Source organism: Pezoporus occidentalis, unplaced genomic scaffold (assembly GCF_034315485.1).
Source record: "Pezoporus occidentalis ecotype Australia unplaced genomic scaffold, CSIRO_AGI_Poc_V1 ctg113, whole genome shotgun sequence".
Lineage (NCBI taxonomy): Eukaryota > Metazoa > Chordata > Aves > Psittaciformes > Psittacidae > Pezoporus > Pezoporus occidentalis.
The window spans coordinates 919866-947333 of NW_026912918.1; the positions used below are offsets into that span (position 1 = coordinate 919866).

The window sequence follows — 27468 nt, forward strand, 5'->3', positions numbered from 1 at the left end:
GTACTTTATTCTTTGAGTTAATTAAAATTTAAAGCATTATGCTAAAGGGTATTTGTGCCTTTAGAAAACCACAACACTGTAAAACCAACCCACTGACCAACATAATAGAGGAGCAAAGGAGCATGAAAGGTCGTACAGCAGGAAATTTATTCCAGCAAACTGATTCACACCTGCTATCAGCTGCAAATAGGCTTACTGACAAGCCCAGCTATACAATTTTCACAAACAGGAGAGCCATTAATCTGTTATTTAAAGTAATTGGAATGCATTACATGATCTCTATTCTTTGTCAGTCAATCACTCTATGAAAGGCATAATTCTGCTTCCACATAAAATGACAATAGTCACAGGCCTTGACTCCATTTAAGTTGAATTCTTCTATTATTGCTTTCTTACTAGTGTAGATCCTACTAATGTAAGAAAGAGCAAGCTTTACATCAGCAGCTTTTACCACTCCGCTACTTAAACTTGTTCTAAGCAGGATTTGATTAATTAGCAGTATGTTGCCTGTTGTCTACATCGGCATTCACACAGTTACTACCTCTGTGCTGGAGCTAAAATCCACAAGAGATACTGTTCTTCTGAAAATGGTGGGAAAGGGGCATGCTAAAATTAGCTTAGACATTGGTTAGTGATTATTCTTTTAAACTCATATTCAAATTATAATAGAATTATTAAAAATGCCGTTTCTGGTGGGGTTTTTTCTAAATGTTACATAAGTAAAATGTCATTATGTTTTAGGACTTAATGCCCTAATAATTCAGTCTGGAGTTGAACAGCATGGCAGAAACAAGCAGCAATAAGCTTAGGGTCTCCTGAACACATTCTTGTTCTTGGGAAACTGACTACTTAGTTTTCTAGAAATTTTCTTGTATTTATTTTATTCTTACATGGTAAGGTAATGGGTTTGCTCTGCAACTTGAACTCTACTATCCTACTCCATTACACTCTGCTTTTCTTCCACTTTCCCAAGATACCTACAGACCAAAAGAGCAGGATATGGTTTTCCACTAGTTAAAAAAAGAAGTAAAACAATATAAATTACTTATCATCAGATATATTATTTCCACCCAGAATTTCTCCTCTGTGGTGCAGCTGGGAATGCAATAACCAGTACCTGAACTCCCACAGCAATTTTTAATCCACTTAGAAGATAACTTGCTATGTTTCAGATAGTGCGCTGGCAGAGCAGAAAGGTTACAAGATCAATAATGCCAGGCAAGACTTCTGCTCAGTGACTTGACATCAGATACCTCTGAGGCCTCTAATAATATCCCATTATACTAATACAGTTCTGTATTATCTTCTATAAAAGTTATACAAAGTTCTCACAAAACCATTTTCTATTAAATATATCAGATACTATTTTCAAAAATAAAATACAATCCCCAACCCAGGATATTTTCTTTAGGCTTGCAAGACACTTTTTTTTTTCTGTTATACTGTAATTTATGCCTTTATAAAACCCGTAATTTCCTATTGCATGGAGTCAGTTTATCTGCACAGGAAAGGGTTAAGGCAATGCTTATGGAACATGCAACTGTCAGTAGCAGAAGAGGCAGAAAGATAAAGATATTACTACCTCTATGTCTAAATATAACATTTTTGAACAATTGAAGTGCCCATTTCCAACTGCAGCTATGTTAAGACCTGTATTTTGGCCCGGAGCACTGACGGTTGGTCTGGAGAAGACCAATAACGAAGCACAATACACTGTTCCTTTATCACAGTGCCATGTAAAAAATGCATGTGTGCTTGTGTTTAATTATTCAATATTATTACAATGTGTAATTTTTTATTTTGATAATAGTGTTTAAAAGTTCCAAATTCTCTGAATTATAAAATAAGGTTTAATGAAAAACTTCAGAAAAAGAGCTTAAAATATTGACACAATAATATCCTTAGAATGTAAAAGGGCATACTTGTAAGTGTTCAGTTACTGCCACAATAAATCCCTGTTAGCTGACAGAGCTATTTATTTTAAAAGCAAAATATTTGAATTCTTTGGTGAATTTTCATAATATACTTTATCATCAATGTTTTGAAATGCTATTTAAGCTTTGTGTTCTCTTAATTTACAAGCTCAGGCATAACACATGGCCCTATGTAGTAAGTTGTTACTAATGATTTTTGTTTTATGGTCTTGATTTTAATTTCAATTTAAATTTTTAAAACACCAAGTTCTGTCATCTCTAATTAGCTAAACCATTTCACAGCTAATTTTATAGTCTGAATTATTTTTTATGTCTCCTGCTTTTTATTGTACAGTTTCTCTCATTTCTCAGAACTCGTTTAGAATGATAAATAGTACTGTGAAAATTTTGACGTTAATATACATGACAAGGAAGGATAGTGTCCTTCAGAAGCTTTGGTAGAAGCACAGGGTATCTGAGCAACCTTGCACTGTTCAGCAAACATAACTGTTACTGCATAATGGCTGCCTTTGCAATACACCACTGTAAGGATGCCTGCAGTGAGGCTGTCAGTGCTAATTAATGTTAGTGTCAATGCCATCTCTGGTTTAAAATAAGAAAAATAAAAGAAAATGGAAAAGCAGAAAGCATCACACAAATCTTTCAGTCAAGAAGATAATTTCAAGGTATTTTATCATCTTTGGCTGCATGGCACATCATGTATCTACTCATATATTCATGCTTGTTAAAAGCAGTAAAGAAAAACTTAGCAGCGTTTTATACTGATCGTTACTTAAAGAATACCTAACATACAGACAGAGGTGTCTCACTGTCCATCACAATGAAATTCCTGCTATAACTGAAGGCTATTTACAAGCATAAAGTTTGATAAAGGCAGTCAAAAGACATTTCTTTGTCACCAGTGTCACCTGAATTTCAAGTCAATTTCTTTCCAAGGCCTGAAGGTGTTAGAGCCTTTCAAAGAAGTATTTGATAAAATCTGTTCAGGATTTTCAAAGTAATTTATTTTGTACCCTGGGGTTAGCATGACTGTTACCCTCCACAAGAACAGCATTAGCCCATTTTCTTTGTATTTATTTTATGCATCTTGCTTTTCCCCTTAAATAAGGATTTTGTTAGTGTAATACTACTACTACCACTTTGTTTTCCCTTTCCTTGAAAAAAAGTTCATGCCTCTCCTACATCTCCTGTCTCATTATTGGTCTCAATTTTTTTATCCTTTGTTTCTGTATGCTTTTATTTCTTAACAGACCCCACCAGTCCTCCTTTGTGATCTTCTCACATACTCACCCACTGACATATCCCTGCATGAAGCAAAGTTAACACTTCATCCTTTAGCAACCAACCAAAGATTAAAAAAAAAAAAAAAGTTGATCACTGTTAATTGTATTTTTGAAAACCAAATTTCTGTGGATTTTCTGTTGTTGAGGAAAACAGTGAGACTGCAGCAGCAAAAATGCCTGTGAAAAAATTGTAGTCACTAGGCATAAGGCAAAGCAACATACAAAGCCAATGAACCATGGGGGGTCTCAGCAGCTATTTATAGTATCCCCTACTTAAAATTTATGTAAGGATTTTCCCTGGGGCCTTCACAGTTCTACAGTTTTCAACATCAAGCAAAATAATTATAATTACTCTTACCCGATAGCCTCTCCAGAAGGACTGAATTATTATGCTTGCTTCTTCTTCTGATAGAAGGAGAGAGAGAGGAATTGGTCGTCTAGGACTTAAAAAAAAAAACATGTTTTGTAATCAGACAGCCTATAAATGTAAAACACTTTCTTCCCTAACAGCGTATTTTACGAAAAAAAAGAGGAAAGGTTATTCAGGAGCTTGAAAGATACAACTTCTTATTGCTCCAAAGATAAAATGTGCAAAGAATATCTCCTTTAAAAATATATTCTATGTTATGTCTACTACAACCATTTCTCCTTTAAAATAATAATACATAAATAGCACATCAAGAGGCATAATCTTTCTTATTCTTCTACATGGATTTCAAGTTCCAACTATTATGGTAAAGTTTGATGTGGCAGTGGGAGAAGGGCAAGAGAAGTAAACATGCCATTTATTTCAAAAGCAGAGGAGGTTTTAGTGTCCATGCAAACAATGAACAGCCTCATGACATAAATGCTCATAACAATAATTAAATACACAGAATGTAAATACACTTTAGTACATTAATTTACAGTGTGATTTCACTAAAAATTAAAATGCACTCAACATGTAATGATTATCATAACTGCATAAGCATGGGTCCATGTTTAGAAATGTCTGAGTTCTTAAAACACTGAAATTTTACTTTCAATATACACATTATTTGGTGATAAGAGAAAGCAATACATATGTGAAGTCGAGAATTTTCAGTCAAAATTTACAGTAATTGGGTAACATGTTTGCTGATTCTGTCACTACCAATTTTAACGGGAAACATTCTAAACTATAATTACAATTCAGCCATCACTAACAAAACCTCAAATCACTGTAACAGAGCCTGCTTCCCAAAAGCCACATTCTATGGATGTTGATTTTTTTTCTCACACACAATGATCAGAAGGCATCCGTTGGAAAGGACAAGACAAAATTAATTGATGAAGTTTCTTTCATAATAAATGTAATTTGAAGCTAATGAACTATAGGGCAATAACGGTGCAACTCACGAAAATACCTGTTATGAACACTAGACTTAGCACAGGATTAGAAGGGCTGCTAAGAGCCACTCTTCCTTGTGTGGGAAACAGGTTGAACACAAACTTATGAATCTGGATGCAGCAATCATCTATAGACACATGCAACCAATGCAGAAATGTTATTTACCATATTTATACTATAAAAGATACATCTAAAGATACACTGTAATGACCACCATTTAGCAAGCTATTTATGCAGTCTTACATTTTCTGGCTAAAACATTTCTTCTGCCATTTCTTTTGGAAATTCCTTTTACAGTATATTACAGCTCAAGCTAGGAGGCTTGACAGCTTACATTTTCCCTTCACTTAATTTCATTCATATTAGTCTCTACCCTGGTAAGCTTCCTGTGCTCTCTGACATCTTGCTCTTAGAGCTTGTCTTCAGTGAAGGAGCATTTCAACTTAGAGCACAAACTATTATCCAGTGCTACACTGACGGCACCATTTTAGTCTGTGTACTCAGCTAAATTGGTCTCATCATCATGTCAGCTGGGTTTTGGCCTACATTTATTTTAATGTGAAAGAAAACCTTGGTCTTTTTGGCAGGGTAGAAATAAGGCAAAAATAAAATGAAGTCTCTCTATTAAGCTAAATGGTTTTAGCCCTGTGAACATTAATTAGCATTTCTACTGCTCAACGGAATCAGAAGTGCTGGACAAGCAAAGCTAACCGCTTCCTAAGATCAGACTTAAAAATACAAAGTTGGGCTGTGCTGGTTTACCTGATAGGCTTTTCATCCTCTATTCTATTTTTGATCTTTTTGAAAACCAAAACTTTGAGCAGGAAAGTCACAGAAAGACCTACATATTTTACAGCAGTTATATCAAAGAGACTGAACTTTCTCTGTGAATGAGCACATCTCCAAAGAACAAGCTGAGAAGTCTCTTAGCCTGCAAGGCTGACTCTAGCATTCATTTGCTTTCATTTTCAAATTAGAAAAATGTCTAGTTTATAATCCAACACTAAATTTGAGAAACTAATATAAAAATCAGGCAAGAACAGGACTTAGTTTTCAGTATGACAGTCACCAATAAATATCAATCATTTCAACAGGGCAACTTTAAAGAAGAGAAGTCATGCCAGGTCCAGTTTTGTCTGAGAGAATATACGCAATTGGCTTCAGGTCAAATAAAAATAGAATCTGAGCAGAGGCAATCACCCCTCAGCGGTGAACTAGGAAAAGAGGGAATATATCATTTGTGGCAGAAGACAGCTGTATGCCTCCAAGAAGATTAAAACTGACACTAACTATATTCTGCCTGTTTAGTCTTTGATTATGCATCATCTTAAAAACCCATGCATTAAACATGTTGATAGCTATTTTGAGATACATGTATCGCCTATACTGTTTAATGTAAGTTAAATGATGTAAAAGAGCATCAGTAAAATGATTTTTCCTAACTACTGTATTTTACCAACTCTGAATAAAGCAGACACCAAACAGAGGAAAGTTGTTTCTTGCTTTCTGAACAAACTTGCACAGATCCTGACTATGTAAGATACTTACTAATTATGTTACATTATGCAGGTGGAATGTGGCACTCAAAAGTTAGACAAAAGACTTGGATTAAATAAATGTATGAGGTATTGAAAAGGTTTCTTATTGAAGATGTATATCTGATTTCCTCATGGGCAGCAGCTGGATTTCTCAGTGAATTCTCAAAAAGGGAGGGGGGGAAAGACCCTCCATTATCTTGTCACCAAAATAGAGAAGTTAACCTCTTGGGGTTCATAGCCATGCTGACAGGCACTGTATACAGTCACTAATTTTACACAGTAATGTCCAGAACACCCAATTGTCATTAAATTCCCAATGTGTCTGACAGATAGGCCTGATTTTTATCTTGAAAAGGAAATACAAGAAAAAAATTAATTGAGCAAAATTTTCATTATTTATAATTCAGGATTTCATAATTGCTCATTTTATTCAAATCTATTCCCTCACAGTAACAGACAACCACCAAATTTAACCACCAGCCTCACAGCAAGCTGCTGCAGGACCACTGTGCCAGCTACAGAAAGCATCAGTGCCTGGGGTGGATAGAGTGTGGGTGACAGTGGGATATCCAGGCACAGCCCATGAATGGTCAGGGTTTCTCTCTGTTTTCAGAAAACTTGTCTCTAGAAATAGTGAAGCAAACTGAATCACAAGGATCAGGCCTTCTGGAGGCCGCTCTGTTTCAATACAACTACTGCCGTATTAAACAGCAACAACCACTTCACCTTTAATTTGACTGTGATGGTTATTGTTCTTGAATATTTATATCATGTGTGAACACAGGCAATGACAGAGTCACTGTAAAAGTCATAATCTAAAAGACACAAGAACTGACCAAAGAACAGGGATAAATATAGAAGACGCAAGTAAATGACATGGTGATCTGTGTAACTCCTCTGATAAAGTCTATGGCTTGAAAGTACACCAATAATTCACATGCTGGTCTGAACAACCAAAAAAGTTCTGGAAATTTTTCAAAGTTGCTTTCTTTCATATTTTCTCCCAGAGAATCTAGAAATACTATAGTAGCACCTGACTTCATTAAGACGTCTTCTTACAATGCCTAATCCAGAGTTGTAAATATGCACAACAATGAAAAAGTTTTGACTGAAAATACATGTTTCAAAATCTCTGCCTACAGATGCTGTTAAGATCATTCACCCAAAAAGCAGGAATAATATTGTTCATAAACAATCAGACACTGAAATACTGATTTATCTGACCTGTTTGAAACCAATTAGACATGTTAATCACATATAACACTATCACTGTAGGAGCCTCACAGCTTTACAGGAAGTATTCCCCCAGACACTTAACAAATACACCCAGAACATTTCCTCAGATAAAACTGGGTTCAGACTGAGACCTTTCTTTGTAACATTTTAAGAATTAATACAACTATTCAACAGTCAGAAAGAAATTACTGTTTTTCTTCTAGAGTATTCTAAATGCACTAGAAGAACAGAAAAGTATTTGGAGAAAAACATATTTTACAATATATAAGAAAACAATTTTGTGCATTATATGAAGGGTACATTTTTGAAGCATTGTAAAAATAACTGAATTTAACCTTCTAGAAAGGAAGTGCAAAGAAGCAGACATTTTGAAGTGTGACTCCTGCTACCTGCCTGAACTCTTCTCTATCACCTCCAAATAAAAGCTCCTTGATACTGTCAATAGCTAAATGAAGAATAAAGAAAATGCACTTTGACCCCTTTTGCCCCCTCCATTCTCTGCATCCTCCACTGCTTTGCTGGTCTTTTGAAAACACTTCTCTACTTTGAATATCCTCAAATACAAAGGCTGTATGTTCTGAACAAACAAATTTCCTGTTTCATTTCTGTCTCAGCCACAATTCTAAAAAAAAAACCCACAATACCAAACAAAAACCACAAACCTTCCCCCTTCCCCTGAAGATTCAAAATATTACAGTATAATAAAACCATAAATTACACTCAGAAGTATTATCAAAGTGGTCATAGTGATAATATGCATACAACTGTTAACACATACAAACTTCTAAAACACTTATTTACCTTTTCATAATGAAGAAAAGACATGGTAAAGAGTGCAGAATTAACATGAGAAAGATGTTAACTGGGGAGGCAGAGTAATATAACAGGGGAATGAGGCAGACCAGGTGAATGATAACAAGAATGGGAGAGGAATCAGAGGAAGCACAGCAAGAAGTGTTAGTAGTGAGAACATGCCAAAACAGGGGCAGAGCAAGAATCTTTTGTCTTCATTTCTGTCTGAAAATTATAGTAGCTTTCTTGCCTCTCAATATGCTTTTTACTTCGGGAGAACTTATCCATTTTAATGATAAAACTCAGCCCTCCTTGCATACTTGCTACATATTTTGCAAGTCACAGTGTGTTGCTTTAATTTTCTCTTTTGGAGTACCAGTATTTATATAGTCTGTAAGAGTGTTTGTGGTCCTAGACCAAAGGAAATCAAACATGGAATTATTCCAAAGTCCACTCATGTTAACGGGCAAATTTCCATCTATGTTTGTGTACTTTAGATCAGACCTTGTATCCTGTAAACATGAAAAGCTAACAGCAGGAGGAATAACCTCCACTTAATGCTCTAACAGCAACATTAAGAAGATGGCACAAACCACTAATACATTTTCAATTTTCTCATTGCCATTTTGACAATCTTTACATAAATTAAGGCAAGTTTCATCACTGCATCAGGATTTGAGCCACAGAAACTCAACCACAGAAAACCATTACACAATATAAATATTTTATACAGCAACTTCATGCAGTTTTCCAACACACAGTTGTAGGGTAGGGTTTTAGTCAAAAATTTCTCCTTCATTAACTCAAATCCTGCCATATAGCTGTAACAGCAATACTTCTTAGATTCACACAGACTAACATCCATACAGACACATTTGTTGGATTTTTCTGTTATTACAACTAAATGTGCTGCATACCATCCCCCCAAAGAAAAAAAGAAAAAAGGAAATTAAAGCTCAAATTATTGAAGAAAATGAAAGAAAAAATATAATGTGAATCAAATATACTCTAAACATGGTTGGTTTAGAGACAAACTAGTGAAATATAGCAGTGTGCAGAAAGCAAAGCCTGTAAAAACTGAGCACATTATGGAAAGAAAGCAAGCAGTCATCCATGCAAAATTACCCCTATTGGCCATCTGAGAACTGACAATGAAGTCAACTGTAAAGGCAGCTGAGACCAGCAGACTTCCCTAATTAAAATGGGAGGGGGATCAATGTATATATGGGAATATACAGATATTTGGCAAAAAAGCCACCATGTGAGATTGATTAACAACTTTATATATACATATATATGTATTTATTTTAGCTGTCCACTTCATTAAAACCATGATAATTTTATTTTCTCTGTATCTGCACATTTGTTTTAGCAGACACAGAGTAAACCAGGAAATGCGTCCTTCAGAACTGAGTATCAAGTGAATACCTCTATACAGAAAATGAGAAAATACAGCTAAACAATTTTGGTGTATGAATGTTTATTTATAAAGCACACCTTCAGTTCCTGTAACCCTGTTAAATATGCATTCAAAGACTGATCTTCAACAGCTAGGAATATACTTATGCTTATTCCTAACCTAGATCCGTACACCATTCTCTTTCACTGAATGTAAAGGTTTGAAGGTGAGCTTGAATAATTCTGTCATATTAGTAAATTCACATGACAGTAGACATATGCTATCACTCTCTTTCAGAGCAGTGGAACTATTTTTTATTGGCTTCTTCATATTTCTTTCATTAATATGCTAAAGATAGTTGGATAGTGATACTCCTGTGATACTCAGAATGAAGACTCAGTCTAACTATGCCAGAAAAGTAAAATTTGGGGAATCGGGACATAAACACAGATCACTCTTTCCCTGCCCCTGGTTCAGTAGATAGAGCTTGGTTACTTGTGCTGAGCTTCACTGCTATTCAACCAGAAACACCACTGGAAAATGCTGACAAAAGGCAACTGTGTTGCTCATTAGCATATTTATAGGAGTACAAAACATTCAAGGTTCTAATTTCATTTACTTTGCTTGGCTGTATCAGCAGGCTTCAATGTAGGAATAGGGACACCAGTATGTACCTCAGCCAGTTCCCAAAAAAACTTTTGTTAGTTTCTTGTTAAACTCCAGTTTCTTGTCCTCTGAAAGGTCCAGCTGCCCTTTTAGACAACAGGAATGTTTTGTGTTCTCCTGGATGTGAAATGTGGATTACCAGTCAGTGTTGAGGCTGCTCCTTCCAGTGCTTTTGAAATTTGCTTCAGGAATCAAGAATTCCCAAGGGATATAAAATTTTGTCAGTACTGCTGGTAGCTCACAGATCCCAGTGGAAACAAGGTTAACTATACTGAGGCTTTTATTTACTGACGGCACAGCAATTACTATAAATACTAAAGCTGGAAGGAAATCCAAATTTGACAAGCTCCTTCACCTACAGTACCCAGCTTCTGAAGGTGCCATGTCTGCATTTCAAATTCTGGAAAACAATACAGCATTTGGGTCTCCTTATAAAGGAAAAGTAGGCTGCAAGATCTCATTTAGAAACACAGAATACAGAGGGTGGGGGGTCACAAGACTGTGGCTTTGATTATTCTTTAAAAAAGAAGAATTGAGCTTCAAAGAAAAAACTGGAGGCACTGGAGGAGAGCCAAAAAAAGTCATACTCAAGTATGGAATATATTAAGAAATAAAAAAAGCTGGATCTCTGATAGAACAAAAAATTATTTCTCTGGAGTTTTTATGGTTTTGTTTTCTTTTTTTTTTCCAAGCATGAAGACCACTTTGCTCTGATACACCCTATTTTAACACAACCTAGAAATGTATTCCTATTTAACAGACTTCACAAAATGCTTTCCAAATTTAGACAAGTAACTGAAAAAGCAACACAAGAGTTTACCCCTTAAAATTGCAGCAATGCTTTTTACTTCTTTTTCTTAATTATACCATCTAAACAGTTGGAATAAGGCTGTTTCCCATCAAAACTTGACCAGCACACTTTAGCATATCGTCTCTTGCATAGTCATAAATCCTGTTTAAAAAAAGCAAACTCTTTTACAAATAAAAATGGAAATGACAATAAAAAAAGTGTAAAATAAATTGCATTTTAAATGTGATACTTGGGAGGATACAATAATAAACTATTTATGACCTATCCAGGATGACATAATGATAAATTCTCCATTTTTATTGTTATTTAGTATTGCAAGCTTTCATATGCTCTAATTGCTTACTTTATAAGCAGTATTTGTTAAGAAATCTGTAATTTTAAGGTATTTCCACAAAAAGGATTTAATAATTTTAATTGTTATTTTTAAAGGTCTATTTGTTTAGAGGATTTGAGATCAAGTGTGTATCAATTTAAGCAGGACTTTGACACTTCAGTGTCCTTGTGGAGCTGTCACTACGTTATTTAGGAACACAAGTACTAACAGAAGCTATGAGTCATTCAGGCTGTGATTCCACAGTGTATTTCTCTTGCTGGCAAAGCTGACTTAAGCAATTCCTTCCACCACCTCTATATCTTAGCAGCTCATTTGTTCTCTTCACCTTGCCCTGAGCCCTTCATTTTAATCCTTCATTGTGCCAATACAAAGGTTTGTCATGCTCCCAGGTGAACCAAAGTGGAGAAATTATCTATATTTTAAATAGCTATACAAAACCTCCTCACATGTTTTGGCAGAGAGATTTCTAACTCAGAGTACATCCCTGATAAGAATAACCAAGCATCCAACCACACAGATTAGGTTGCCTACAAGCAGGTTGGGATGAAGAGCAGCAGAGAACAAGGAGAGATTTTGGTCAGCTTTATTTCCAAAAGAAATGCTTATAAAACTGCTATCTTTGATTTATCTTCATGTTGAATGTTCATTCAATTCAGTGGTATCAAAACTGCCTTACTGATGGTTCTTCAGTATGCTTAAGAAATGAGTATGACAACCTCACCACAGTTCATAATCAGTTTCCAAACCACAAAATTTTCTTTAAATCTGGCCTCTGTAATTTTCTTATCCTCCCACTGCGGACTATTACTTTACTTCTCATACAACAATTCCATTTTAAAACAAAACACAGTCTCAAAGACAGCAACATTTCTTTCAAAACTACTGTGTAGTTTGATTCCACAGGAATAATGAAGAATATTGATTGAGGCTGTCAAAACAAGTTCATTTCTCAGATGCAGAGTCATAAATGTCTGCAGAAATGTACCCTGACACCAAGGATTGCTGCAGGTATTTTTAAAACAGCTGCTTACAGTTAGAGGAAGAATTTCTAGACTGCATATCCTCAAAGACTTCCATAGTAGGAAGCAGCATTGAAAACACAGCTTTGTTCCTTAGTACAAAGATATTCATAATACTACCGACTACTCAAACGCTATCCAATCTACAGTTAAAGTATTTAGGAATTTTAAGCTAATTTATCTGTGAACAATTCTGATACAAAACACTTTGTAACTAATGCACTACCAAGTTAGAAAGTATCACATATTTCTTTGTTTCACACAGTAAAGGGGCATTTAGAGGGCACAACTGTAACACATCAAAGCTCTATTACTTTTTTGGACTACCGGGGAAAAAGAATAAAAGGAGAAAAGGTTGCTCTGAGTACTGTGATAACTTACTGGTCCTTTAGCCAGTCCTTAACAAAAGGAATGGAAAAAAATTCTGTGAATGACTCATCTTTCCTCTTTGGGTTGTTGCTGATAAAGATAAAAAAAAAAAAAAGAAGAAGAAAGAGAAGAAAACAACTCATATTAATTTAGATTTCAACTATTCGATTGGCAAATTAATGCCTTTGATTCATCAAGCATAATTAATAATAAAAGCTATGATTAACTTACTTGTATAACCACTCGGTGAGGAAATCACAGGCAATAAATTTGGTCCTTATTCTCTAAAGATAAAAGATAGTTTCAAATTATTTATTATCCTTGGACTGGACACATGTTTTTACTACTGGAGAGGAACAGAAGCTAAACTGACTGCATTTATTAAATCAAGTATGCAGTACATTACTCTGTCTACTTTCATATTGCTACTGCCAACAGTCAGTGGTTCAGCCAAACCTTTAGAAATTTTGTGGAACACTTTCAATTCAAGTCAAAAATGACTGAGAAAGTTCTACATACACTATCCTGACATTTGCTGCGGTGTAGCTATAACAAATATCTCTGGTGTGCTTTCCAAGTGGCAATCTCATTGCAAGGAAATTCACAGAACTCATATACGAAAACACATTGTAAATTACTTGCCATTTTGGTCAAAGTTCTATTATTATACTTCAACTACTTCATTGCTTCCAAGGCACAGAAAGAACATTGATGGAATATTGTATTCTCCTGCATGGAACCAGCTTGAATGTGTTGTAAATAAGACACACAGAGAGTGTTATATGGCTGCTCAGATAAAATCATCTGTTGGGTAACCCAAAAAGGAAGGCCGAAACAAGGCATATGTATATCCACAACCATGGGTACCACAGACACTACAGAGAATCAGGTAAAAAGTTCCAAACCTGGAGCTTTGGAGCTAAACATCTGTGTCCTTTGCTTCCAGTTCTAAAACTTCTTTACTACTATGAAGATTGTGGTGGATTGATTTTGCAAAATGCTATGCAATGTGCTATCCTTAGTGACTCCTGCAGCCAGTACCTGTTAGGCTGGACAGCACTGCGCACCATAAAACACATTTTGAGTTCGAAATTCAAATCATTAATTTTGATCAATACAGAATTAATTAGGATCTTCCTTTTCTCAATTTCCTCTTCACATTCCATCTTTACAGACTGAATGTACAAATAAATACTGGTGCTTATTCTGCTTATCACAAACCAGAGTAACCATGATGTGGAGAAGATAATGTAGATTTCTGGTTGGAGTAACAGAAGACCTTGACTAGTACCTTCTGAATCCCTCTTACATGAGATATGTTATGGATGTGCACAGCCAGAAAGTCAACACTGGAAGCCATTAAGCCCCCACAGAACAGCGAGGCTCAGTGCTTTATCAAAGTAGCTAAGAGAAAGCTCTAGATCCCTTGCAGAAGGTAATACTTACCCTGTCAAATAGGGGATTCAACTGCAATTACTACTTTTTAGGAAAACAATTCACACTGTTCAAACACATTTGTGAAACTGCTAAATGTCATGAAAGAGGCTGGAGTCTTGATTAAAATGTAAGAAATGAAGGTACTATTACCACCTGCTAAGAAAAATATACTAAACATGTAATTGGAAATGTAATGCATGACGAATGACTTTATTCTATGCATTATCCTCATCGTGTTTCTCCCTGTGCTACAAGAATATGATGCAAAAAGGACTGGGGGATGTGAACAGAGAGATAGAAAAAAAGTGCTGTACATAGCATAATGTGGATGGATTTTTAGCAAAGAATGGCCATGTTCCCAAGTCAGCAAATGCCTATGTGGAGCTCGACATGAATCGAGGATGAAGGAGGACGTGGGTAAAGAAGCAAAAGTAACGGTGCAAGCAAGATAAGAAGAAACTGGAACGTGCTAAGATACAAAATAGTGAACTGTTGGCAAGTGTTGTGGTTTAAACCCTAGCCAGACAGCTTGTTCACTCACTCCCAGTGAGTGGTGCCAGGCTGGAAGCAACCGAGGCCAGCCCCCCCCCCCTCCCCGCTCCTGGAGGTATGGGGATGAGAATCGAAAGAGTGCAACTCCTACGGGTTGAGACAAGAACAGTCCAGAAAACAATGTACAACACAAATCACCACCGCTACCGCTACCACCACCACTACCGATAAGAGAAAATAACAAGGGAAGAGAATACAATACCACCCGCTGAGAAACGAGTCTGACCCAGAAGCCCGTGTCCTTCTGGGTAGCTCCCAGTTACACACACACACCCCCCCCCGGGCATGACGTGCTGTGGTATGGAATACTTCTTTGGCTAGCTTGGGTCAGGTGTCCTGTCTCTGCTTCCTCCCGGCTTCTCCTCCTTCCTGGCAGAGCATGAGCCTCACAAAGCCCTAGGTTAGGGTAAACATTACTTAGCAACAACTGAAAACATCGGTATTATCAGCACTGTTCCCAGGCTGAAGTCAAAACACAGCGTTGTACCAGCTACCAAGAAGGAGAAAAATTGACTGCTACTGCTAAACCCAGGACAGCAAGTTTTAAAGGTTAAGTTCCCACACACTTATTTGATCAATTGTATACTGTACAATTGTTGCTGTATGCTGCAAGAATATGTATCAAAGCATAATACACTAAGCTATTGTGTACGTATCCATTTATAATACAGCAAGCTATTGTATATGTAGCCGTAGTTGCTGTGTGCTACAAGAATATGTATCTGATTATAATACAGCAAGCTATCGTAAGCAGATGCAGACAACAGTATAAAAAGGATAGCTGCTTTGTAATAATCGGCTTTGGTCTGATCACACTGATCTCTGACTGAGTCCATATACTTTCTGCGGCAGCATAATTCTTTCAGTTTGGGATATTATCAAATAGCATAATTTGTCAATCAATTGGGGGTCAATCAATTACTCCAGCTACAGGTGAAGTAGAAGAGGAACATTATGTGAGGTGCTGACTACACAGTGAAGAACACAGGGTAGTCATGCAGCTATGGGATGAGACACATCTCCTTAAGGCATTTTCACACTTGTCATGCTAATATCAGAAACTGTTCTGAGAAGCCAAACACCTGAGCTTTAAGAGAACAACACCTTCACTAGAGAGCTTTCTACAGGTCATTTTAGATATTAAATTGACAAATTTTGACTTGAACAGAATCTGAAAACTAATAGTCTTACAATCACCGTACAGCTATTTGCAATCACAGTATGAAACTGCATGCCATCACTTAGTGAATTGTTTCAGAGAATAAATTCTATACTTTGACAACAAAATTTAATTTAATTTTGCAGTTGTAATTTAATCTAAGTAAATTGCTTTTCCTTTGCAACAGGAAAACACAATCAGAACAGTCTTGTCAAAACAACCATCACTAAAGGAATCAAATTTATCTTGCCTTATCCTTGTTAGATCCAGTGAACTTATCAAGGAGGAATTTGGTCAAGCTGAGTATCTTTTTACTTTATTTCTTTTGCCAGGAAACAGTTCCCTTTGCTGTGAATTAAATCATTAGTTGCACAGCAGGCAACACTAACAGAAAGGAAAAAATGACATAAATTGACCTGCCTTTGACACATTCCTCCTATGCTGCATGAATCAGGATAAACACAGGAAATATCTGCACAATGTGTATTGTTAACCTGCAGATGTGTTTATAAACTATTTATATTCAGAATTAATTTCCCATTTTTCAGTTTAAATATGATGTGCTTGGTAATAAGCATGCAAAATACTGGTGATCAGAAGCTGGCAAAGTCATTAGAAAACCTTCTTCCATCACTTTCCCTGATCTATCATACTTTTAAATATAATATATTCCATTACAGAGTCTGGTACAGCACTTTCCTTCTGTGATTGCAAGCTAGAAAGAAAAGTCAGAATTATGCTAATAAAAACATTTAAACATTGTTCAATTTTAGTGCTGAAAAATGAATGCATTAGCCAGTTCTCATGAGAGAAAAGATTTAAGAAAACAGTCTTTCCCCCAGAGACATTTGACAGCAGATAGGATAAAGCACAGGAGAAGTTATGCTAGGGAAAAGAAAAATCAGCAAGGGAATACACTGGGCAAGCTAATAGGTTCCTTTCATCTCTAATTTAAAAACTAAGCTTTTGCAGGCTGTTCTCATATTTATGCCAGTTTGAAGTCTGCAAATGTATCTAGCAGCTGGTGGTTTTTCTAGGAGTTTGCTCTTCAGATTTCTCATATGCACTACGTAATGCAAGACAGCCTATTTTAAATTAACTGTTTAAGTTGCTATAGCTTCCAAATAAGTTACAGTTGTTCTATATAGCCTTCCAAATAAGATCTTGCAGCTTTCTTTCCGAAACAAATGGCTACTTTCAGCACAAACATCTTCCTTTCCTGACTTTCCCATCTGATTCTATAATTCTTCCTTTCCAGACACAGGTGCGTCTTTTCTGATCTCTTCCTTGAATTCTTCTGTTTGTCCCATGATCTGATCTCCTATCCCACAATTCCAAACAACTCTCCAATGTAATTTTTATCATAGCATGATAGAATGGTTTGGGTTGGAAGGGACCTTAAAGATCATTCAGTTCCAACCCCCTGCCACAGGCAGGGACACTTTCCACTAGACCAGGTTGCTCCAAGCCCCATCTAACCTGGCCTTGAACATTGCCAAGGATGGGGCAGTCAGAGCTTTTCTGGGCAACCTGTGCCAGTGCCTCAGCACCCTCATAATAAAGAATTTCTTCTTACTGTTTAAGGTAATTCTACCCTCTTCCAGTTTGAAGCCATTACTCCTGATCCTGTAAATTAGTTACAGGAGTTGTAGGCCTGGAAACTGCTATAAGATCTCCCAGAGCCTTCTCTTTTCCAGGCTGAACAACCCCAGCTCTCGCAGCCTGTCTCCAGAGCAGAGGTGCTCCGGCTCTCTGAGCATCTTTGTGGCTTCCTCTGGACTGGCTCCAACAGGACCATGCCCTTCTTATGTTGGGGGCCCCAGAGCAGGATGTGGTACTCCAGATAAAATAATACACCATGCAAAACTGCTAATTGTGTAGATAGGGAAGGGTGAATGGTTTAGGAAGCTGAGCTGCCCCTTGCACCACAGAGGTGTTTCATTTGGAAGGCTGCTGAAGGCTGCTGACAGTGGCTCTGGGACCTGACCCCGTGAAGGTTACCTCTGCTCTTAAAATCACCTGCAGAGGGCCTGGTCCTGATGCTCCATTACTTAGGCACAGGAAGAGGGGAAAATCAGTGGAACTTAGAACTAAAAAAAATTACCCAGTGTAAAAATTAAAAAGTGTAGGTGCTGGGCTGGAAATAACAAACACTGAGCTCCGTGTTTGCTGGTTTTATTTGTTGCCTGTTCATGGCACGCAGAGGTATAAAAGACTGTTGAGGACACTCTAGATTTGAGTTGCAGCTGCATCACTGCTGCTTTTTGCCAAACAGCATTGCTTTATGCTAAGACATAAGCTTGTCTAGCTTGATCTCATCAAAACCGTTATAAAAGGACATAAATGTGCATTAAGACACATACATCTGCCGAACGTAGAGGCTGTCTGCACTTTCTCCCAAACCTTTGGAACCTGGATTCCTGCATTCACAAATTAGAAGTCCCAACAGCTTTTCTGAGCACGGGGACAGGAATGAACACCGAGCAGGGAGGAAGAACACACAGCATGGCAGCGCTCCTTGCCAGGCGGCAGCAGCACGTGGGATGAGTCCTGCCCGTGACAGTTCCGTCCGTGCCTGGGCTCCCTGCCCCTGGGACCGGGCTGCCCTAGTCTGCTCCCGGTGCTGGTAGCCGGACGGCCGCAGGGCGCACACCTAGAGAGTGGCTGTCGTTCTTTCATGGAACAAAATACTTTCCACATGCATGTACTTGTGAGCTCTCCCCGCAGCGGTTGGGTAGACACCAACAGCCTCTGGATTCGCCTGAAGGACAAACGCCCCGCGAGAGCCACGCCGCCCGCCCTGCACTGCCGCCTCAAGATGGCGCTCCGGCGGGCGGGGCGCGCGCATGGATTTCGCGCCTCCCGCCCCTCAGTCAGCTCCGTTCCCCCTCACACCAGGGGAAGCTGTGGTGAGCCCCATCAGCTCTGCGGACTGCACCGCAATGGCCCCTCTCTTCTCACAGCCTCATTCAGTGCTGACTGCAGTCGGTTCCATTATTCCTCCTTTTCTTCCAGTGCTCCTTCCACTCATCTTCCACCGGTTTATTCTGCACAGTTGCCCTTTACAGGCTTTAATGATGCATGTCTGGCCAAAATTCAAACCCAGTATTCTGTTCCCATCCTTCATGGCTGCAGTTAGCTGAATCACAATTAACCATGCTCCTCTCCTGCTCGCTCACGAGTTCAACGAATTTCTCTACTCTGTTCTCCTGGTTTTTGAAGCTATATTCTGATGGTACCACAAGATCCTTTCTCCCTGTCACTAACTCTGGGTTTCTAAGAGCTCTTTACTTTTGACCCTAAATCTGTTCCAGTTATTGTACTAACCATTTAAATACAAATCATAGCATGTTTTTTAATCCAAATCCACATGGAACAAAACACTTCTTATGAAACAAAAGTGCAATTTGAAAAGACGTATTTAAGTCAGATCAGGAAACAGAATGTCCAAGTACCAGCACCTGGACAGTAATGGAAAAGAACATAAATATTCAGTTATAAGGCAAGCACAAAGAGCCATTGTTCAAAAGAAGGAAGAAATGATGTCACAATGGAAAATGATCATCTGACATAAGCTTGCTTTCCTAAACTAAAACTAAACAGCAGGACATCCCTTCATGTAATGACAAAAATCACTCTTTTAACAGATACGCTTACTTTTATGACATTTCCATACATGAAAAAGTAATTGGATTTAATAGTTTACTATAAAGCAGCACAGACCCATAGAAAATTCATTTTGAGAACAGATACTTTCTAATCTATGTACTACTGAAGCTCTGCAAAATTGCTCAGATTTAAAATAGTCAAAGTAACCTAGATTTGTCCTGAGGTTGAAACTGAAGTATTTCTAAGAATTCCAGCATTTTTTTATTAAGTGCTGGTTTATTGCCTCCAGAAATATGGATCATCTATCAAGGACTGTACTTTAAGCCAGCTGTAAGACACGTCTTTTCCCTGTTAAAGGATATGTGCTTCCTTTAAAAAAAAACCCAAACCCTAATCAATATAGATTTCATTAAAAGTGTGATAAATAATATACATGTTTGAACTGTTCTTAGCTAGGTAATGTAAATGTGATGGCAGGAACGATGCACAGAGGTGTCATGCCATAACGACATGTAAATGAACCATTTTCCTATTTCACCTGTATTAATTACAGGTTATAAACACATATACACACATCTATCAATGAACCAGTTTATAGACACACAAACCTTGTGATGATCTAAGCAAAAACTGAAATAACTTACTGTTATTAAATGTACCAATCTGGATTTAAAATGCTGGTTTGGGGTGCCTGTTCAAGTGTGGTAAGCTTTATTTATGTTGGCTGCGTGAGGCATGTACAGATCAGCGGCAAACAGCACACATAATGTCTATTATCATATATACAGAACAGGGCCTAAGATGATTAATAAACCATGAGTAACAAAGTCCTCCTCACTTCACTATCATTTTAATCAATAACCTCAAGAGCACAGACTATATTTCTCAGATATGTATTATGTAGAAAAAGGGAGAAATTTGCATTTGCATTTATATGAATTGCTTTTTTGTATTATGAAGCTGCAAGTAAGAGGAGGCTCTGCCATAGGCATAAAAATATGGAGAGGTTTTACATTGGAAAGTGTGGATGAAAGGCAGAAAGTAGGAAAGAAGCAGAAAAATAATTGCTTCTATGGTTGAAGAAAATAGCAGGAATGATGGAAGACCCCAAAACTCCCAGTATCTAATCTATTGCTGGTGGTTTTCAAGTTAGGCTATGGTGATGCAATAAGCTTTATTTTGCACCAGTTCTAATGCTTTTTTAAGCATTCCCTATATACAGTGAGGAATGTCTCTCCAGGTATAATTATGCACACAAACACTGAAACCAAATGTATAAAAATAGACATAACAAAATTGTTTTTAAAATGTACAATTTTTATAAGCTCATTAATGCTGAATACCCTGGTTTCCAATTAAATGGAATTTACACTGAATGTTAAACAGCTAAAGAACAAAATACACCTTTGTTAGGATGCCAGACTGCAAAAATATTTTGAGTATTGAAGTAAAATTCAAATTCTTTACCTCATCCTCAATAGAGTGTATGAACCTGAAAGGAAGCCTCTTTCTTTAGAATACAACACTATTTAGGCTGATACAACTGGATATTTAAGGGGGATTGTCTGGGAGTCAGATATCATCATAACAATCGAGTGCAATATGTAAACTATTCTAAATCACTGGAGAAAACAATATCCAAGACCAGATCCAAAACAACTCGTGCTATGTTATTTCATATTATTGTGATAGTTTTTCTTGCAAAAAACAAATAAAGAAATACAGCCCGTGAAATAAAACTCTGTGATTTCCTGCCAGTGATTTGAACTGAAAACTGAGAACGAACCTCGAAACACTTTTCCTCCTGTGCTCGATGCAAGAGTTCCTCCATTCCGGGCAAGAGTACTGGAAATATATAATACTCTAAGTATTCTCGAGGAGGACCTGAGAAAACAGCACAGCCTTTACTTACAAGTAAGCACTCAGATTTCACAAAAAAGCAAACATTAGATACCATAAACTAAATATCAGTTATTTTATCAGTACCACCACAGCTTAAACTAAACAGATTAATTCAGTTCAGATACAGCCACAAATCTGTCTTCACTTCTCTTCATCCAAGACAACATAAACTTGAGTAAATTTCATACTAAAGGTGCATCAACACTGCAAACTATGGTGTTCCTTAGAGATGTCAGACTTAGTTTTAAATGAGCAAGCTCAGACATCAGAAGCAGTTTAATTTACCTTGACAGAAAGAAAAGTAAATTGGCATGCCCTGAACTCAGTGCTGTTACAGCTAGACCACTTTTGGTATCTATCCTCATGCCCCTTACAATGCGCAGTAATAGAGCTGGTCATAAAACTGAATTTCTAGACAGAGGAAAAAAATCAAGGTTATGTTTCAGTGATGCTGTGATTTCTTTCTTATAATTACTTCCTGCTTGCCAGGTCCTTCAGAAATTTGAATGTGCCTCCATACACCCAGTTTTCCTAACTCGAGAGGGATGTCTCAGTTTGCATGTCTCTCATGTTTGACTGCGCTGCCCTTACTGCTTACCATACCTCACGTGCTCACACATATTGGCAACATGGTGTTCCATGCAGAAGCAAGCAGTTCCAGTCTTTTATCACCAAAAACTAGCAGTGCTATGGCCTATGCTCCTCTACATGTAGCCTAATAGCTACATGTTTGCTCAATTTAGAGACTCAAGCACCCTTTCCTTCTCAGCTTTGACCCACATCTCCATCATCCCTGACAAGACCTTTCACCATCATAAACTGGGTGAAGTGGAGGAGCCTTCTACCCCTTTTTGTGAAGGCACTGAACCCCTGGGCCAGAGTGAACAGGGAGCCTGACCCTGTAAGAAGGCATAAGAGCACTTCCTTCAGAAAAATGAACAAACCAAAACCTGTTAGGATCCTAGACAAGCAGGCATGGTTTATTGGCTAAAGGACTGTCCTTGATTTAAAGGCAGACTGCCTGCCATTCAGTAAGTATTCAGGTTTTGGTGGGGTCAGTAAAGATTAAGTCATAGAAGTGTTCTCTTCTGGCAACACAGCTGAAAATTTATTCTCTGCTTTATACCTTTAATTGGTTCATGTCCTGCCAAAAAATATTCATAACTGGAAGGACACTATATATGTATAATAGCCAAGGGTAACATTGCTTGTGATTAGCAACCTGAATTCCTAATGGGCACAAATGAATGGAAGAGAGGAAGAGCCAAACAGGAGGGCTAAAATGCATAATAGAAACACACTGCTACTTGGTAAATTTTATAAAGCATAGAAATAGATAAAAATGGAGGAAAAAACTTTATAGCTGTTTCCATTCTAATTTGTAAGCAGATGGGCAAAGATGGTATTTTGAAAGCAGTTTTCAAACTCAATTGTCTGTTTAATCTATTGATCCTAGTTTTGCATTATTAAATTAGAGGAGAAAATGCTTGCCTTTCTCTGATTTAAGTGGTTAAATAAAATGTCACTTATTTGGAAGAGATGATAGAACCTATCTTAACAGCTAGACAATGCTACTGGCTCACGATGCACCAGTTGAGCTTTCTTCCATTGATCAATTGACCAAGCTGGCTCCCTGTTTACAGACCAGGGGTCCGATCACGCAAATTCCACTTAAGGTGGTGTAGCTGTTAACACTTTAAATATAACACATGACAAACCCTTGCCAAATGCAAGAAAAATAATCACAGCAGGGTTCAAGATAATATACTCCTACTTACACGTTTTTGGATCAGGTTGTTCTGGAAAGGGATCTGCCTCGGGTGCGGAAAGCAACTGTTGGACAGAAGTATCAGCTGCAGGGGCTGAATAAAATTGTCCCATACATAATGGCTGCGCTATTCCTGCTTCCAAAGACACCTGTTCAAGATAAATGTAACCTATATAAATATCCCAATTAAGACTGTAAAAAAAAAAAAGAAATCCAATTCAACATGAAAAAGCATAAAGTCAGTCAAAAAATATAATTTCTAATTCAATATTAAATTGTTTCATTATTTTATGAGTACTTTCAAAGAAAGAATTAAGCTTTAAAAAATTCTGCACAGTTCCAGCACAATAAAAACATCCAAACCTGACAGAAGGTATATGAATGTTTCTAAAAGAATAAGGTGAGATATCACAATTTAAAAAATATGTTAGCCTTTGCAAGAAATAGTAATTATTTGAAAATTAAAATTTTATGAATAAGTATTTTCCACCCAGAGGTTGATATGTTTGTTTCTGTATGGTTCAGGAGTCCTGACACTTGCCTTATAAAGAAAATAAACTTTCCTTCTAAACAAAGCATAGACAAATTCAGAGCAAATCCTTAGTTTCCCCACACAGAGACATTTATGGATATCATAAAAAAAGACAGCCCACAATTTTATGGATGTTTTTAGGAGCGCAGGAACTGTTACACTGAGCCTGCAAAATACTCTTAAGAGACACTGAGCTACACCTGTTATAGAAAGACAGGTACAGCCTTTTATCCCCAAGAATGCACCACATTAGAGTTTGCTATGAAAATATGTTATGAAAATTACGTCACCTGAATAGTTTCACTTTAAATTCAACTGGATTCATGAGCTACTGCAAAGCAGGTGGTGGGATCAGGCCACTACACTTGTAATACATATGTCAATAACTGCAGAGATTCCTTTTTAACACATGCAAGATACAAAAAATCAGTGTAACAAGGTATATTATTTCATTTTCAATGCTCAAATATATCAATATATTATGCCCAGACTAATGCCCCAAGCAGAGTTCACTATTCAAATTTAATAACAGCCTGGAATGAAGCTAGTTTCATCTGGGGAAACAGGGTAAGTCTAAACAGACCCACTGTCAGACAATTTAAACCATGTCTTAAAATAGCTTTAAAATAACAAAGAATAGTAAGATAATACATCTACAGAAATGCCTAATTTAAATGAAAGCTAACTTTGTATGAGATGCCCAAAAGAATTAATCTTGCTGCTCCTAGAACTTTTGGGGCCAAAGGTTTAAACTGGTTTGTCTTTTTTAAATTTTTATGTCTGCCAAACAAATCTTCCTAGACTGAATTTACCAAAATTAGACTCCAAACGACTTTGACCAGGTTTAATCCACTAATTTCAATGGCCACGTCTATGTGACCTATCATATATGTGACACTGGGCAGTAACTCTGTCGCTGTGCTTGCTCCCCTCTCCCGTGTATTGCAGTACTCGTTCTGCTCAAGCACCACCCAAAGGAGCTCCTGGCATGCTTCAGAGCCCTGCCTGTGAAGCAGACAGTTGCAGCTAAAAGACAGCGAGACGTACAAACCAAACACAGCTGCCAATCTAATTTTAGTGTAACGCCACCCAAGTTGCTTTAAATAAAGTAATTATTTGGAATATTAGGTTTGTTGATTCATGGAAGTTGTTTGCAAAATATGGTTGGGGTTTGGGTTTTCTTTTTCTCATTTTATGAATGAGTGTACTCTGTGGGTATCTAATTTTTCCATTTAGTTATGCGAAATATTTCTAAAACCAGCCCTATACAGATTTTTTTACTGAACTATACTCACATATTCTTGTTTTGATTCAGGACCATCTGGAAATTGAGGCTGCTCTGCTTCATACTCTGGAAGTAAAAAAAAGTACAGTATTTATTCAGAAGACTTTAAAAACATAACTATTTTTCTCCTAAACAAACATCACTTTCTAAAGATACCTATTCCAGATTTAAACAGTAAAATTTAGTATACCACAAATGTTTAACGTGAATTCTAATGTTTTAAAACAAGTGAGAACTTCAGAGCCTCTTGTCTGCGGTTTAAGTCAAGTCCCAGGTTCTCAGTGATAACAGAATCCTTTAACAGAAAGAGACCTTTAATTAAATTAACAATTTAGAATATTTTAATGTAAGTGAAATGCAGATGCTTGCATAGAATTAGCCACTGTTTTACCAGTGTATAATACTGCTTTTTAATTTGCATTCCTCTATAAGCAATTAAATCCCTAGGACATTGCTAAGCATTGGTCTCCACCTTCAAAACAACCAACCAATCAATCAAAACACAAAAGGTGAAAGCAGTACATGACCCATATAGATTACTGAGTGAACCAGGGGAATAAAGTTAAAAGATGAGGACAATGGAACTGATATGAAAAAAAATCTTAGAGATTCCACAATACAGAAAACTCCTACAGCCAAACCCGTTTGCCATTCTACCATTCTAATTGGATTTACTGGCATTGCCACTTCCACACATACTACGCATGGCTCAGATGAGTTATATTAGAATAAGAAAGTTTATCCCTGCATTTAAAATTGCCATTTTAACACAAAATAACTACTTTTAAGGCATTATGAAGTGCTAACTGAAGAGAAGCCCACCACAAAGCCACGGTGCTGGTCTCTCAGCTTCCTGACCAGCCTCAGCACTCTGACTTTGGGAAAAGGCCAAGACTTTTGCTATTAGAATCAGGCTCGGGTAACAGAACTTGCCGTGAACAGCAGTAACATCGTCACCTCTCTACTTCCCCAAGGCAACAGTCTAACTCCGCTGCCAGGATAACCCACAAAGCTGCCTCCACGCAGGGCGTAGACTGCTGTGCGGTAAGCCACGGGCCACGACACTACTGCAGTAAGCTGGGTCCATGTGGCCCTGTTGGCAGCGGGAACACGCACAGAGGTATGTTTCTGTCAGAAGTTGGTGACGATAAGAAGACATAACGCTCGGGAGCGGCACCGCTTGGGGGTTGCTCTCAGCGGTGCGAAGAGCGGGTTTTAGCAGGTACAGCCAGCCCCTCCGCCGGCTCCACAGCGCTGCTGAGACCGAGCGCCTCTCCGCCAAGAGCCGGGCAGGAGCCCCCTTGAACGCTGCAGCAGCGAGGAGCAGCTTGGAAGAGCCTCGAGTGACCGAGGCTGCGGGGCTGTGCCCGCGGGCTCAGGGCCGGGCCCACGCTCCCGGTGCCCGCAGCGGGCTCAGGGCCGGGCCGCCCCCGGCACGTCCCGGCTCCCACCTGCGCACACGCGCTCCCAGAGGCTCGGCTCCCGCCCGCCCTCCGCCATGCTGCGTTGTGTCGTGTTGTGTTGTGTTGTGTTGCCGCGGCAACAGCGCCACCGGTCCCCTGGGCGGGGCGGGCGTGCCCACGTTCCCCTTCCGGGTCGGCGGGAGCTGCACGTGGCCGCGGCAGGTAAGCGGCGGCGGTAAATGGTGTGTGCCCATATGGGAGGGCCTCCGCGCTCCGTCCATCTAACGGGGGCCGGGGTGCAGCGGGAGCTGGGTGGGCCCAGCCGGGCGGGTCACCGCGGTGTGCTGTGGTACACTTGGGGTTTGAAGGATTGCGGCAGGGGTGTAAGAGGCACTTAGGGAGCCCTGTGGGTTAGCTGTTGATTAAAGGATGGGAGCATCTAGGTTCCTCAACTAAACAGGTTCCTCAGCAAAGGCAGGGCTGTCGCCGGGTGGGTACCACAGGCACAGAGGTCTGCTGTAACCTTTTCATAGGCACGAGTGTCCCAAAAACAGAGCAAGGACAAGCAATCATAATCAGAAGCAAACTCAAGGTTATTACGAAGGTGCCTTGAAAGGATACTGTAATGCCAAGTGGGCAATAAAGGGATGTAAAGTTCAGTGCTAAATAAGTGAAAAGTTGTGTGGAAAACCATCTTAACCCCACACACATATGTATACACACATATATACACACACACACACATACATACACACACACACATATAGTAAGTATCCGCTTTGTCACTTAGGAAGGATGTTTTAGAGAGTAGCTAAACCTGTGAAAAGATCATGCTGGGCAGCTGGCAGAGAGACACATAAAGAGTTCTAAACAAACAAGAGCAGCAATAAGGAAGATGAAAAACCACGCTGTGGCCACTCCAGTACACTCTGTTTTCAGTGCAGCACTTCTGGTTCCTTCTATCACAGAAAGCAAACTGTGAAACTGGAAAAAGAGTGATGAGATATAGAATGGTTTCAGAGTAAAGGGAGACCAGATAGCCTGGGACTTGTTGAAGCTGTGCACTAACAT

General features: G+C 38.3%; 1 protein-coding gene across 3 annotated transcripts in view; it reads right to left on the reverse strand.

Moving 5' to 3' along the window:
• Nucleotides 1–26512, reverse strand: part of IQCK (IQ motif containing K) — a 49219-nt gene extending 22707 nt beyond the window's left edge. For 2 of the 3 annotated variants that reach the window (XM_062634802.1, XM_062634792.1), the window contains exons 1-7: nucleotides 26446–26512; nucleotides 25005–25060; nucleotides 23188–23326; nucleotides 21294–21391; nucleotides 12982–13034; nucleotides 12763–12840; nucleotides 3576–3660 (exon numbers count right to left, since the gene is read on the reverse strand). In XM_062634802.1, the coding sequence (XP_062490786.1) occupies nucleotides 3576–3660; nucleotides 12763–12840; nucleotides 12982–13034; nucleotides 21294–21391; nucleotides 23188–23326; nucleotides 25005–25060; nucleotides 26446–26494 (558 nt within the window). In that variant the 5' untranslated portion in view covers nucleotides 26495–26512. Of the gene's footprint in view, nucleotides 1–3575; nucleotides 3661–12762; nucleotides 12841–12981; nucleotides 13035–21293; nucleotides 21392–23187; nucleotides 23327–25004; nucleotides 25061–25776; nucleotides 25907–26445 lie in introns of those variants that run through there. The other variant, XM_062634807.1, reaches the window with a different exon arrangement.
• Between the last annotated feature and the right edge of the window lie 956 nt (nucleotides 26513–27468).